The sequence below is a fragment of the Zeus faber genome, assembly GCF_960531495.2.
Source record: "Zeus faber genome assembly, chromosome: 7".
Classification (NCBI taxonomy): Eukaryota; Metazoa; Chordata; class Actinopteri; order Zeiformes; family Zeidae; genus Zeus; species Zeus faber.
This window is the reverse complement of record NC_137203.1, coordinates 16,140,422-16,155,416: the sequence shown is the minus strand read 5'-3', so window position 1 is coordinate 16,155,416 and position 14,995 is coordinate 16,140,422. Positions and strand designations below refer to the sequence as shown.

General features: G+C 44.7%; 3 protein-coding genes and 1 long non-coding RNA gene across 4 annotated transcripts; 3 read left to right on the top strand and 1 right to left on the bottom strand.

Annotated features, from left to right (window-relative positions):
- On the bottom strand, positions 1-3,041 carry LOC307232399 (Rieske domain-containing protein-like). The gene is made up of 4 exons (XM_080003398.1): positions 2,741-3,041; positions 1,619-1,909; positions 1,198-1,232; positions 1-398 (listed from the first exon to the last, which is right to left on the bottom strand). Exons 2-4 carry the CDS (start codon positions 1,881-1,883, stop codon positions 108-110), a joined length of 591 nt encoding a protein of 196 aa, XP_079859524.1. The 5' UTR covers positions 1,884-1,909; positions 2,741-3,041; the 3' UTR covers positions 1-107.
- Positions 3,042-4,587: 1,546 nt separating this feature from the next.
- Positions 4,588-5,601, top strand: LOC307232451. Its single transcript, XR_013844233.1, has 3 exons — positions 4,588-4,683; positions 4,817-4,911; positions 5,058-5,601. It is a non-coding gene; the product is annotated as an uncharacterized lncRNA (long non-coding RNA).
- A 129-nt stretch (positions 5,602-5,730) lies between these two features.
- LOC307233006 (kinesin-like protein KIF24) lies at positions 5,731-12,063 on the top strand (the record flags this gene model as incomplete). Its single annotated transcript, XM_080004219.1, has 12 exons — positions 5,731-5,987; positions 6,294-6,456; positions 6,566-6,663; positions 7,680-7,898; positions 8,212-8,299; positions 8,611-8,732; positions 9,027-9,132; positions 9,312-9,383; positions 9,645-9,754; positions 10,328-10,851; positions 11,284-11,532; positions 12,050-12,063. 12 exons carry the CDS (start codon positions 5,731-5,733, stop codon positions 12,061-12,063), a joined length of 2,022 nt encoding a protein of 673 aa, XP_079860345.1.
- On the top strand, positions 12,043-14,069 carry LOC307232792 (uncharacterized protein). Its single transcript, XM_080003955.1, has 4 exons — positions 12,043-12,441; positions 12,540-13,050; positions 13,455-13,548; positions 13,753-14,069. The coding sequence occupies exons 1-4, from the start codon at positions 12,183-12,185 to the stop codon at positions 13,927-13,929; spliced, it is 1,041 nt and encodes a 346-aa protein (XP_079860081.1). The 5' UTR covers positions 12,043-12,182; the 3' UTR covers positions 13,930-14,069.
- Positions 14,070-14,995: the final 926 nt, after the last annotated feature.

Here is a 14,995-nt window from a genome sequence, read left to right as displayed (position 1 = left end):
CATCAACATATTTAAATGAATTACACAAAAAAAAAAAAAAGGATGACCGTGCCAAATTGTCTCTAAATATTCCGGCAATAAGCATTTGTACATCCGTGACAGCCAAGCTATGTCTTAAGCTTGGCTTTTGTCTTCCTATTACAGAAAGTAGCCCTGTATTTCTCAGTCTGGTAGGTGTCTGACTCTATGACCTCTGGAGAGTCATTCAGTGTCACATATACGTTTCCGTTGACTTCTGTGACCTTGTGAACCCTCTGCTTGACACCCTTGGAGCACCAGCGTGTTCTCAGAGGTTTGGCTGTGGGATTATCCACGGCTTCGTACAGCGATTCCCCCTCCGCCAGTGTGATCTTGTACTTGTGCCATGGACACACAATGCAGGTCTGTCCGTTAAACTCCTGAGGAGACCAAATAGTGAAGGGTATCAATTAATAACAATACTAATATTGTTAATGGAAAAAATAAAACACCACAATATTCTGTTTAATCTCTATTTTAATAATATTTAAACACAACCTAATTTTCCCATCATCTACTCTCAAATCTTAAAGGTGCAGTGTGTAGAATTTAGAGGCATCTAGCGGTGAAGTTGCAGATCGCAACCAACTAAATACCCCTCCCCTTCCAAGTGTGTAGGTGAACCTACGGTGGCCGCGGAACTTGCGAAAAACGAGAAAGGCTCTCTCTAGAGCCAGTGTGTGGTTTGTCCGTTCTGGGCTACTGTAGAAACATGCCGGTGCAACACGGCGGCCTCCTTGGAAGGGGTCTCCCTCCCTATGTAGACATACTGTAAAGGGCTCACTCAACAATTCTTATTCCACGGTATTCTACACTAGTTAAAACATTTTGATGAATAATATATTCCATTTCTTACAAGTCTGTTCCGCTAAATGGCACTAACTTCTACACACTGCACCTTTAATTTCTGACAAAGGATTTTCTTTTCGTCTTGCGTTTTTCCTTCTGTTGTTATGCATTGCTTTAGATTGATATGTTTTTGACCAATTGCATTGTACCAACTACTTAAAACGGAGAACTGGGGTTATTTATCCTTAATTGTACTTTACAACAACCTAGAGGTGGGTAGCAATTAATGACAAGAACTTAGATATACTACTACACACACTACAGTACCTCATTTAGAGGTACTTTACTTTTTGTTACGATTATTTTTGTTTTCATAGTCAGCCTCATCACCTCAATGTCTCCGTCCTTTAATGGACCACCTGCATCTGTCAATGGAAAATCAAACTATTATTATGTTATTCTACAATGGCCACTGCAGAAAAAAAGATATATATTCTCATCACAGAAATAAATATGTACGGTATATCCACCAACTTCTTCATAATTTTGCACATCGACACTATGGCAGCATTACACTGAGGTGTTAATGGCTGATTTCCATATTTGTTTGTAGAATTTCCGACAACAAATGTGCCAATCTTTTGCACATTATGTCTACATTACGGACCTGCCTATGCTGTGTGTTAATATGTAATGTTTGTGAGAGTGACAGCCATGCAGGCAAAAGACATGCAAAAAATGGATTCAGGTAACATGAGAGAGGCGTTGAACTGTTTCATAAGACAGTCACACGGAAAGGGAGAATGCCTACGGTAGCACCGCAGGTCCATAGCGTGTAGTGCCCCTTGGTGGTAAAGGACCAGAATGTCTCTGCATCCATTCACCAGTTTAGTTACACGTCGGGCCTGGATTATGTCCTCTTTCTTCCCAATGAAGTGGCAGGGGGTTGGATGGGTGAAAGACTCAGTCAAAGGTGAACAGAAAGTAGTAGAAATAGGAGAGGAGGATGAAGAGGAGCAAGGGGAATTGGGAGCTGAGAAAGAATGGCCAGTCTGGGGCGTATTCTCAGAAGACATGTTGGGAACGTTCTTAAGTTAGACTCCTGGAAACAAAGAATATGAGAAAGAGAATAGTTAATAGTTTAATTGTACATTTAATTTTAGGTATAGGATAAATAAGATAAATCACAGGATTTTTTTAATCTATGCATCAATTAAAACGTTGATATGTTAAAGGAATTCCTAATCCCCTAACTTGTGCACATATTAGTCATTTACTTATTATTTCCTCTTGTCCGCTACATATTGTATCCCTTCCAGATGAAAGTTAGAAGATTCAGGACTGGAGGACGGGAATGTACAATTTTATTAGCATCAAAAATGAAAAACCCAAGTCTGATCAATAGATGTCTGATCAATAGATGTCCACCAAAATATAATGTTCTTCTCTAAAGAACATTTTAAGGCAATGTGTATTGAATACTTTAGTCTTTTAATACATCATAGTTTAATAGTTTATTCTCAAATTGAAAATGTCCTCCTTAATTGAAGCTTAATTATTTCACAATAAAAAAGTGGGGAGTTAAATGGATAATGGCCATTTAACATCCACATAATATGGCCATTCCACTAAGACGTCTTCGGGAGATTTTCTTTTCGTTTTTTGGGAATTTCTGTCTGCTACAGCAGACCGACACAATTCTTTCTAGTGACGTGTTTTTGTATGAATTTACATCAATATGAATGAGACCGATAGGATACGCGCAACTCATTGACATTACTGGCAAAGACGGAGGCATCCAGTTCGTAATCGTAATAGTGTTGTATTGGATTTGGTTCAGAGCATTCATTATTCCTTGATTAATACTAACCAAGTCCCTTCGTGATGATATTTTTGTAGCTTATGGAACAGCAATCAACACAGAGACACTTACCCGTCACGTAGCTTGGTTTCTCTACTTGAACCGAATCTCATGTCCATGTAAGTGAAAGTTGTGGTTACCATTCAATTTAATGTCGCTGGTTAGCGAATGTAACTCGAAGGTACAACTCCGCACGAAGCAGGAGGACACGTACGCAATACCCATGCCAAAGTTCATATACTAATCTATACGCTACAGACTTGTTATACTTTTCGTCTAACAGCTCGATATCTCGGAAATGTACAAATGTTTACTGCCATCAGCCCTTGGAACACAGCGACTACATTGAGAAGAACACTGTTGTGAGTTACGATCAATATGGTCGTATAGAAACATGCGGCGAGGAAGGTGGTTCCGGGAGGGAGGGGGGGGGCGGTATTTTGCACAGATCGCCCCATTATAAAACGCATTATACTTTCATGTTACTATTGTAATACTCGTTTTTTTAAATCACGGGTCAGATCTGCTAGGGGTGTGACGCTTTCCCAAAGGAAACGCCAGTAAAGAGTCCCGATGCGTGTCCTGGGACAGGGCAAGTCTCTTAACACAAACTTTACCCTAACCCTAACCCTAACCCTTCCATTGACACAAAAAAAAACAAAAAACAGTTGAAATCGTGCATCATCGTACTACACAAGTCGCCCAGACACGACAAAGCAAACAGACACACTGTGTTTTAGATTTCACGGGGGACTTCCGTGACGTGCCCATCACCTAAGTGGTCTTATAAGATTAGTAAGGTTTGTCTCAGCTCCCATAAACCCTCTTTGGGATTAGTCTGGTTCTGTTGCGGCGTTCGGCCCACTCGGCAGTCCCTTCCCATTCTCGACCCCACTCCTTTGGGTCGCACGGGCGGTGTTCTTCAACCGCGTACCGCTGGTTTTCGCCCCCACTCTCACGCCGGCGCGATAGAAGCGTCACGGGCCCCGCCCCGCCGCCGCCGCCGCGGCAGCTCATAGGTCGCTGCGCTCAGCGGGAAGCGGTGCGCTCGCTCGAACGCTGCGTCGTTATGGGGATCGGCCGCACACGGAAACGGCGATACCCTCAGGATGAGAACTTTGTGAAAAATTAATGGTGCAGTTTACCGGCCACGCGAACGGGAGAGTCGGCTTTCCTCCTCCCTGCTGCCGGAGCGGGTCGCGGGTGAGTGCCGTTTGTTCAACACCGTTCAAAAACTGTGTACAAAAGTTTTTTTTTGTCCCCCCCCCCCCCCCCCCCCTAATAGTCTAATAGTTATAATTAATCTAATAGTTGACGTGAATGTGTAAATGTGAAGTAAGTTAATTGCATTTGAGGCTTCCGTGTGAGAAGTTAAAAACAACGTTTGCGGAGATCAACGGTCTATTTTCCGCTGTGATGGTCAGGCACATCGTGATACATCGGTCATATATCTCCCACTGACTTTTACTGCTTCAGAGAACAATTCAGTGACAGCACCATGTGACTGGGGGTTAATTTATCTAAACCGTAGGCCCTGACAACCTAAAACCTGACTATTCGTGGGGTTACTAGTGCACAAGCTGCTCTTCACCCGTTTAGAAAGACGTATTGTAAGTGAAAAAACATCCTTGTCCCACCAGTTTAATTATTTGGTGGGGGCTTGACCACCGTCCGAACCGTACCTGGATCTATGGGGTGGTTCAGTCTAATCCTCATGCTGTAAGTAGGACCGTTGCAGCTGTCCGCTCAAGCCAGAGAAGCAACTGGTACTACTGTAATCCCACGCCTGCTATATTTACGATATTTGCTGCTTCACAGCTATGTACGCCGTGGCTGCTCTGGCCCGCCCTGGCTCCATCCTCAGAAGGTGTCACATTTCAACATATTACCAGCGTCCTGCACTTTGCTTATGACCACAACGGTGGAGTCAGGCACTAGCACAGCAACCAACTATCGCCAATCAGTCACTGGCAGGAATCACTGAGCAGAGACGGATAGAAAAACTGCAGCAGATGGTAGCATTTACCTGTATCTAATGTGTATCACAAGTATATGGATAGACCTTTTCTGAGTGCACAATGATTCCTTTAAGATTGTTTCTTGTTTTTCACCAATTGACCACAATTCTATCTCTTCTCTTCTCCTAAGAACTGTGAAAAAGGACGAAGGAGAATGGGAGAACAAGGCATGACATGCCTGTATGAGTGCTTAAGGGAGGTCGGACTGCAACGTTACTATGCCAGGTGAGTCGGCACATTCATCAACACATGCGTCACATACAAATACTGTATATTCAACCGCACAATACTATACATGCAAAGGTACACACAGAGCCTTAGTCCCTGTCTACCTGCTGACCGACCTTCTGACTGTGTCCCATGTGCTTAAGGTTCATCTCGATGGGAGTGTGCCGTGTGACACATCTTTCAGCGCTGACTATGGAAGAATACCCCATCCTGGGCATCCAGAGTATGAAGGACAGGACTAGTCTCTTCCATCTGGTGCAGTTGGTGAAGACTCTCAACCCGGAGAGCCATGAAGATGATGATGATTATGACCCTGATGCCTATCGTAGTGAAAAAAATAGAGCTGCTTGCGAGGGTAGTTTTATCAATGGCGTTGACGCTAGCTGCGAAGATAGAGATGATGAGGAAAATGGGGAAGACAATAAGAAAAAAGCTGCTATAATTAAAAATAATACTGATAGTCATCGCGGACCATTTTCTGTACGACGACGTCTTGATTTTAGCGGTGAAATGACTGATCCCTATCCCAACTGCATGGGGAGTTCCTTGGACTCTGCTAAAGTCTTTGCAAGGCACCAATCGGGTAATAACCAGCGGTCAGACCAGGGCAGAGTGTCAGTCATGCAAATGCAGCATGAATCTGATACACCAACTGTTGGATGTGGAAGTAAAGATCCCACCCGCAACGGCAACGCAGACATTTATCGTCGTTCATCTGCTCATCGGCCAGGAGAGAACACCAAGCCGGACGTTACGAGACATTCATGCATTTACGGCTCTCAAGCACCATCAACCAAACAACCATCACCAGGGCTCATGACCACTCACAAGCTGTCTTCCAAGCCCCATCGTAACTATAATCCTAGGTGCACCACAGTAACATCAACAAGGCCGAGCAGCAAACCAACAAGCCACAAAAGAAGGAAAACCGTCTCTAGGAGGCTAAAACCTGGTCCAGGCAGAGAGGACCATGAGAATTGGAGGCCGACGGACAAACCTGTTGTTCAGTCGGAAAGAAGAGCTGGCTATAACTATGGACTGCCTCTAAATTCCCTGCCACTCCCAAACAAACTGTGAGTTAAAGTTCTGTCCTTGTTGCTGCCCTTAGAATGAATTTGTAAATGAACATAAACTATTAAATGAGGGAGATTTTAGTGAAGAAAAGGGCTTCAGAAATTGTTGATCCCCTCGTGTGGTGATTCAGAGATTTCCAAGTCATCATTTCACTGCATACTTGCGTCTCCTTATTTTACAAATTAAAAGTGTGTGTGTGTGTGTGTGTGTGTGTGTGTGTGTGTGTGTGTGTGTGTGTGTGTGTGTGTGTGTGTGTGTGTGTGTGTGTGTGTGTGTGTGTGTGTGTGTGTGTGTGTGTGTGTCAGGAAAACAGGGGAGCAGCGAATTCGAGTGTGTGTGAGAAAGAGGCCTCTGACTCACACAGAGGAGGTGAGAGGAGAGGCAGACATTGTGACAACTCAGGACGCAGAGTGTGTCGTGGTCTATGAGAGCAAAGAAGCGGTTGATCTCACACAGTACATACTACAGGTGTGCTGACAGAGAGACAAACTATTTGTGTAGCTTACTTTTTTTTAAATATTTCATTCATATTCATACGTATGTCATTCATATCTCTTCTTCTCCTCTGTCCGTACAGCACAGGTTCTACTTTGACCAAGTGTTTGGGGAGGAAAGCTCCAATGAAGAGGTGTATCAGAGAACAGCCTATCCCCTGGTGCAGCACATGCTCAATGGGTAGGGAACTGTCAGATAGTGTTCAATTAGAAGGAGGGTTTTTAATATAGATGGATTGATGGATAGATACTTTATTCATCCCCGGAGGGAAATTGCAGTGTCAGCAATAGTTTACATCAAGAAATAGGCAATAATAATAATAATAATAATAATAATAATAAAGCAATGGAAAGAAGTAAATGGCAATATGTGGAAATATACAATGGTTAACTGTACACATTAAAATAGACTAATTCTAATGATAAATAACAAAATATATATCACCTAAAAAATAACAAATATACTTAATAATAAAAACTGGATACATTTGGTCATATACCATAACTAATGAAATAAAGATAGCAGTGAACCAGAAAACTCAACCTAAGATGAGAGAAAAAAATAAAAATGTAATGTGCAATAAACCTTATGACAAAAACATAAATATAAGCCTAAAAACGGACAAAAAAACAATAGAAAATAAACCTGAATGAAACAGCAACACAATGGCAAAAATAAACTTAAACCTCAAAAGGGGGCAGTAAGCATATCCCACTGTATCAACAAATTCCTATAAAAAGTCTGCATGGCCCCTGCACGAGGAACCTCATGTGGTCAAGTCTTTGCTGAGTGATTTAAAGCAGGTTAGGATAATATTCTCTGGAACAGGGCCACAGTTCAGCATTGCATTACAAAATATTCAAAGCCATCTATTCTAGTGTAATAAAATTGCATATGTGAGAAGGATATGTGGTTTATCTTACATAAAAGTAGAGGTGGCAAGACTGAAAGCTGAGTGGTGCATTAGGCCAATAGAAAGCTGCATGTAGTATAAGTAGGAGGTATTGTGTCGATACCTGGGAGAATACAGTCAGAACTGTGTGTGTGTGTGTGTGTGTGTGTGTGTGTGTGTGTGTGTGTGTGTGTGTGTGTGTGTGTGTGTGTGTGTGTGTGTGTGTGTGTGTGTGTGTGTGTGTGTGTGTGTGTGTGTGTGTGTGTGTGTGTGTGTGTGTGTGTGTGTGTGTGTGCTCTCTCAGAGGCAAGGCTACCTGCTTTGCATACGGCCAGACGGGTGCTGGGAAAACCCACACGATGTTGGGTTGCTCCCCAGGGAGGCCCGGACTCTACGCTCTGGCAGCCCACGACATCTTCACCCATCTCTGCGCCACACACACTCCATCCCCGATGCTGGTCTACGTCAGTTTCTTTGAGATCTACTGCGGTCAGCTATACGACCTGCTGGATCACAGGAAACGGTGGGTTTGCATTTACACATATATATTTGTGAATTCATTTGTTCGTGCGTCTGCAAACGTTTTAGTTTCTTTGTGAAGCTTTGATTTTATTCATCAATGGAGACTGAAAGTATGTGTACCACCGGTGTTTTCTTCTGATTCTGATTCATTTTTGTTTTCATATTCACACAATGTTTGTCACACTATTACTATAACATTCCGATTTTGTTTCCATCATTTTATTACTATAATATTTGTACCCCTGTCCCCTCTCTGTTAGCCTCAGTATTTAGTCAAATTTAGACTACACTTTTCCCTGTATTGCTTTCCGTAGGTTGTTTGCGAGAGAGGATGGTAAGAAGATGGTTCAGATCACAGGCCTGAGAGAATTTAGGGTGGACTCTGTCGACTCCTTACTGGAGGTAAGGAGTTTATTATGATCTTGTTTATGATCATGGCACTTGAACACAAAACAGGTTTTTCGCTTATTCCACTCCTGCTGTTTTGTATTCAGACAACTGAAATATTGGCTAAGACCAAAATGATAAAAAGACCATATCTCCCGCATGTTTTTTTCATATTGGTCTTTGCACTGCTGCAAAATGATCAAATACTTGTATTTAATCAAAAAAAAGCACACATGACAAAGTATCCGTCCTGTGTAATCTAGTCACCATTTGTCTTCCTGTCCTTATCTTTCACCCTCTTTACCCCCCTTCTCCCACCCATCAAGGTGATCTCGTGGGGCACAGAGGAGCGTACCCAGGGCGTGAGTGGCGTGAATCCGGTCTCCTCTCGCTCTCATGCCCTGCTGCAGATCCAGCTCAGGAGTCTCAAGCAGCAGCTAGCTGGCAGGTCAGTCCCCAACCCAGATAACATTTGCTCTTACATTTTGTTATACATTTATTGTTTCTCACATTTATTATACATTTGATAGTGTTTGCTTGTTTTGGTGTGCATAAAAAAAGCCACAGTAAACAGTTTATGCCTGCTGAAGATCTTGCAACCTTAACATCTCAAAGTGTGTGTGTGTGTGTGTGTGTGTGTGTGTGTGTGTGTGTGTGTGTGTGTGTGTGTGTGTGTGTGTGTGTGTGTGTGTGTGTGTGTGTGTGTGTGTGTGTGTGTGTGTGTGTGTGTGTGTGTGTGTAGGATGTGGTTTGTGGACCTGGCAGGTAGTGAGAGAGCAGCAGACACCAGAGAACCAGACCGTCAGAGTCGCATCGAGGGAGCCGAGATCAACCAGAGTCTGTTGGCCGTGAGTTAGTGAACAAGTCAGCACTCACTGCAAAAATGTCCCCTGATGTACTGAAAAGCCCTGAAAAATATTCAGACTGGGTAACACACACACAAATTACATACAGGTCACAGTCAAGAGAAGACATTTTAAGATAAATGGAAATATCTTTTATTTTTTTTTTCCTCTTCTCTCCGCAGCTTAAAGAATGCATCCGGTCACTTGACCAAGAGCAGTCACACACACCCTTCAGACAAAGCAAACTCACCCAGGTAAAGACACACACACACACACACACACACACACACACACACACACACACACACACACACACACACACACACACACACACACACACACACACACACACACACAGAAGATGTCATAAATATACCAAGTATTTATATCTTGCATTAACAGATAGCCACAAAAACATAAAACACTCATCATCAACTAAATAAACAGGATATTTGCAATTTATCTTTGTTTCTGTGATTTGACCGAGTTTGATTTTCGTTTTGATTCTGTTTCAGGTTCTCAAAGACTCTTTTGTTGGTAATTCAAAGACATGCATGATCGCCAACATCTCACCTGGTCATTTAGCAACTGAACACACACTCAATACTTTGAGATATGCCGACCGGTAAGCATGTGCGTGCGTGCGTGTGTGTGTGTGTGTGTTCAATGTACAGCAATTTCAATGTGATTGTTTCAATCAATACACTGACTTCTGGGAGAAGGAAAATCGCTGTGTAAAGTTTTTGCGTAGCGTTGGTGACTATGGTGAACTTTGACCCACAAAGTCGTGGCATCGACCAATAGCAAAGCGTCTTTTGGTGGTTACACTTTTGAAGGGGCAGTTCTCTGGCGCAATCTAGCATTTTACTTGTGTCAAAGCCTCCTATTTTATATCCTTTTCTTCCCTGAAAATAAAGAATTACAAAAAAGAAACATGGTGGTGTCTGCGGTGAGTTGTGAGTTAGAGGTGAACGGGCGTTATTAGGTTTCGTTATGTTTGTGTCACTCTCAGATGGCGAACGACCAAGCTTGCTCAACAGCTTTACAGCTTTTGCACTGGTGCCAAATACTTTGCAAAGGATCTTCCACAGCCGGTTCCTGGTGTTACCGGGGCCTTACGAGAGAGCTTGGTCATAACAAATTCAGCAATAAGTACCTGCCATTCATTTGCTCTGCATCTGTTTTTTGTTTCCCATAGGGTGAAGGAGTTGAAAGGGAGAGGAAGAGGAGCAAGAGGGGGACCAAGAAGTAAAATCAGCGCCCTACCCAAACCCATCAAAACCAACGGCGGCAATACAAGTGGCGGCAACAGTCGAGAGAAAAGTCCCCCGAAGAAACCCAAGTTGAGCAATAGAGGCACCCGTTTCCCGGAAACGCCTACCGGGACCGCGTCTACGCCGGCGGCCATGTTTTTCTCCACACCCAAGAAAAGCTTGGCGGGAAAGCGAAGAGGGAGAGGGGCCTTAAAAGACGAGATCGGAACCTATTGTCACCTCACGCCGGTTGCGTCTTCACTGGGGATGAGTGACGCGAGGACGAAGCAAGAGATACTGGGAGAGCGGAATGAGAGGGCGGAGAGGGGTAGTAGCAGAAGAAGAGATAAGGAAGGGAGGTATGGCGGAACCGAATGTGCAGATCACACAAACAGGGACTCGAACACTGCGACGGAGAAGGACGAAAGACAACCCACGAAAGAACAGAACTTCTCTTGTGACGTTGCCGGTGAGGCGGCGGCCTCTGCAATGCCGTTATCCGTCGCTCAAAAGCCGAGCGGATTCCGTCACAGCGGGGTGGAAAGGCGGAAGAACACGTGGGAGAGGGAAGGCGAGGAAAGGACTTGCAGAGATCAGAGACGACAAGTACGATGCGAGTCAGGAAATGGAAGGGATTCGCTGGCTGAGAAAAGTGGTAGAAGAGGCTGTCGAGAGAACTCCGCCAAACTGGAAGGGAGGCCGGGAGAGCATTGGCAGACAGGTGGGGAACGGGAAAAGGAGAGGGAAAATCATTTGAGGTGGTATCACCAACAGCTGCAGCAGTGTCTGCCCTCGGCTTTCTCGCAGTCTCCCCTCTCCCCATCACCTTTCGTCAGTCCCTCTCTCTCTTCCTCCGGCCAGCCCAACGTCTCAGCTTCCCTCTCCCTCGCTGCCCCGTCAGCCATCCCTCCCGCTATGTATCACAGCCTGAAAGACCTGCTAGAGGTGTACAGAGCCAGTGTAGAGGTCAGGGGTCATGGCGGTGGAGGACATGTAGAGCATCACGGCGGCATAAGTCAGATCGACTTCCCTGCCTCTGAAAGCCACAACACGAAGGACAATGGCGCCGACAAAACAGTGGCGCTCGGGGAAAAGAGCGGGGTTCCTTTGAAAAAAGCTGAGACCGGAGATGGAGAATGGAGGGGTGAACGTGAGGAGGAGGGGGGGTTGTTGGAAGTCGCCCGGAGAGGAGAGCGGGGGGAAAGACGGGATGGGTTGAGACCGATGGAAGTAGCGAAGAGTCGGTGGGCTTGGGTGAAAACGACTGCGACAGAAGAGGCAGACAGGACGATGGATGCGGCGCTGAGTGAGGGAGAGGTATCTGAATGCTCCAGTTTTGATTCAGAGGAAACATGGCGGCGAGAAGCCACGGCCGGAGTAACAGGTGTCTCAGACGTCGTGGTCGAGGAGGACTATAGCGCCAATGAGAAAGAAGAAGTTGGCGGCAAACATTTTGGGTTCACTCACAGTCGGGATTATCCTACTCAAGACCATCCCCAGCACCTCGCCCCTGCTGAGCGGCCTCTTTCCCCGGCACACAACGCCTCGGGAACCCACCCAACTGATATCAACCTCGGTGACCTCTCCCTTGAGCCAAAAGATAACAATCACTGCACTGACTTTCTGTCTCTACCACTGCAATATGCCGCCCTTGCATTCCCCCCCAGGGATGTGCCGTTAAACAGCACATCAGGAGTTTCCGGTTTTTTAATCAACAGAGAAATATCCAACTTTACTTTGACACCGCCGCTTTGCCGCCCCTTCACCACACCCTCGACAAACGAGGGGCCAGATCCAACCATGGTGGCGGTTGCCAAGATTGCAGCAATTGAATCTTATCCTGGTTGTCCTATCTACAGCCCTTCATGGGTCAAAACATCGGTGTCACCCCCGGTGAGGTCTTCTGCGGATGATTGCGGCTGCAACACGGACCCCCTCAGTCTTTCCTCGCCTCAGGTCGACAGACAGGCGGCCACAGCTAATAAGACTGTGATGGTTGATAATTACACTCAGCCAAAGAGAGACATGCTTAATGGGGCAGATTTCCTCCTGGAAATAGGTGAGCGTTAAGTTTTAACAATGAGGAAGTAGTTTGTTATACGTGTGATATGCATTTTCTTTTTTGTAATGTGTTTTGGTCTCTTTGGTCTTCCCCAGGTAAGACAAAGCCTCATATCCCTGGGGCGGCTCTGGTCTCTCTACAGTATGAAGGGAATGATGAGGGCTCTGGAGCCCAGCCAGGCACTAAGGCGTTGAGAAACAAAATCTGTGCCTCCCTTCCTAAACGGCCGCCGCATCCTACGCAATCACACGTTCAATCCATTTCACATCATGACCAATGCAGAGGGGACACCGTTTCACTTCGCCCCCACGTTCAAGTCTCTGAGGCGTCCACTGAAAAGGCGTCTGAATATTTGCGCAGCGCATACAATCAAACCCTCTCTTCTGTGACTGTTCGATCGGAGAGTGACTTGAACCATCTCAAAATGGCAGCACGGCAGTCTCACTCGCTGTTGGCATGCCATTCCAACGACCCGCAAAGCCCACTCAAAGTGAGAAGGCCTTCACCGACGGAGTGCACCGGCAGTCACCAATCGCCGCTAGAGAACACCAGCAATAGGCACATTAGACCGACCATCTCTTCCTCCGAAGACTGGGGCCATGCACAGTAAGTACCACAACTCAAATACCAAGAAATTGAGTTACATGGTTTGTGGCAGGATGGTCTGCTACGGATTAACTCTGGGGATTTAATAGAGAATACCACCCCCACTGTATCAGCGAAGAACCTTATCTCGCGGTGCTGCCGTCAGCCACTTCTGCACTCTGCCCACCCTCACTCGCATCGCTGAGAATCACCGCGGAGAAACAAAGTTGCGACAGGAGTAGCAAACGTCTTGTTTTGTTTTTGGCGATGCACGGATCTTGCGTTTTAAAAATACCAAAACGGGGACAGATTCTGACGGTAATCCAAGGCACTGAATATTTGGTGCCTTGAAAACCACATTTTTGTATGAGCGCACGGCTTTTTGGTAGAATTAGACCCTCATCTCTGTTCTCTCTCCCCTGCAGGTGGTGTGTGGTCAAAGCCCAACTGAAGCAGCTGCAGGAAATGGAGGCTTTGTGCCATAAAGATGGGACATTACTGTGCCAGCAAGAATATATGGTCAGTAAAAATCCATGGGATTCACTAAGCTTTGATAAATTACGCTCCCAACTTTATGCTTATTAATGCGTTTAGTGCAGCATGCTTGGTTCACGACATTGATCAATGTGAGGCATCACAATTTATATATCTTTAAGTTTTTCTCTCAATTACCCTCTTCTCAGTCTGTTTCTAAATGCTGATCAGTCTCTCTCTGCCACGCAGGCATTTGGGGAATACGTCCATCGCCTCGAAGAGATCATGGAGAGAAAGGCTTGCTGTATCCAAAGCATGAAAAACTGGCTGCATCGGTACCTTGTGCCCACTCTTTCTGGTCACCAGAACAGCAAAGACCAAACTCCTGATACACTCAGTTCAGAAACAGGGATTTCTGTATTATAAAGATGCAAGCAACAATCGAAAAACATGCAATCAAGCAAGGTACTAAGTCCAAATAGTGAACGATGAGGGAACCAGATGCACTTAAAATGTGTCATAAAATCCGGGACCGGTTTTCCCGATTCATTGTGTGCTCTGCAAGTGGCTGTGTTTTAATGCGTGTGCAGGAGTGGTTGCATGTCCTCTTTCCATGTTCTCAGCTTCTGTTACGACGGGCTCATGTATCACATGCTGATGAATCTATATGATTGGAATCATGATTAATGAACATATCACTGCTTGTTCCTCTTTTGAGCATATAACTCCGATCAGGGTCGCAGTATTTCACACCAGCCTTGATCTGCCGTCCGGTTTTGTTTGCGTTTGGAGTGGGTGAAGTACAGAACCACCTTTGACCCCTCGGTCAGGGCTCGGTCAGGGGCTGGAGCCGGACTTGATGAATGGCAGGGTGTGAACCAAAGACGCACAACTAAGAAAAAAGTGCAGCTCCTTTGGGTCAATTATTTATTAGTTAGCTTGTATTTATTATTATTATTATCATTATTATTATTATTATTTTTTTTTTTTAACATTAAGACTGTTTCCATTTAAGTAACCCGTTTGAGGACGGTGGGTGAAGATCACAAATATAAAATATGATTAAAATATTTTTGTTTTTCAGGTTGGGTGTGCTGTGGTTTTTCTTTTACAATATTAACTCCCAGGAAGTTTTTGTAAATAATAAAAAGTACAATTACTCCACGAAGCACTACACAATAAAGTGGATATAAATATAATTTAGACGTGTGATATTTACCCATCGATGGAGGGCAATTACCGTGTGACAGCATCTCGCATCACCACAATGAGCAATGATAAACACAGAAAATAGAACATAAGCATAAACGTTCTGATAAACGTAAGAAGATTCAAGAGGTTTATTCGTCACATACATGTATACAGTGAAATGTCAACTACGAATATATATACTGTATGTAGTATATGTATGTATACTGTATGTAGTATATGTATGTATACTGTATGTAGTATATGTACATGTTCTCTGCCGCAAGCAAAACAAAATTGTAAG

What these genes read in the sequence shown, in the direction of transcription:
- LOC307232399 (XM_080003398.1), bottom strand. Translation starts at nt 1,883, where the DNA reads ATGTCTTCTGAGAATACGCCCCAGACTGGCCATTCTTTCTCAGCTCCC. An exon ending in TATGGACCTGCGGTGCTACC is followed by an intron (nt 1,233 to 1,618) that starts GTAGGCATTCTC and finishes TTCCATTGACAG; the next exon opens with ATGCAGGTGGTCCATTAAAG. An exon ending in TAAAGGACGGAGACATTGAG is followed by an intron (nt 399 to 1,197) that starts GTGATGAGGCTG and finishes TGGTCTCCTCAG; the next exon opens with GAGTTTAACGGACAGACCTG.
- LOC307232792 (XM_080003955.1), top strand. Translation starts at nt 12,183, where the DNA reads ATGGTGGCGGTTGCCAAGATTGCAGCAATTGAATCTTATCCTGGTTGT. An exon ending in AGATTTCCTCCTGGAAATAG is followed by an intron (nt 12,442 to 12,539) that starts GTGAGCGTTAAG and finishes GGTCTTCCCCAG; the next exon opens with GTAAGACAAAGCCTCATATC. An exon ending in TGTGCCAGCAAGAATATATG is followed by an intron (nt 13,549 to 13,752) that starts GTCAGTAAAAAT and finishes TCTGCCACGCAG; the next exon opens with GCATTTGGGGAATACGTCCA.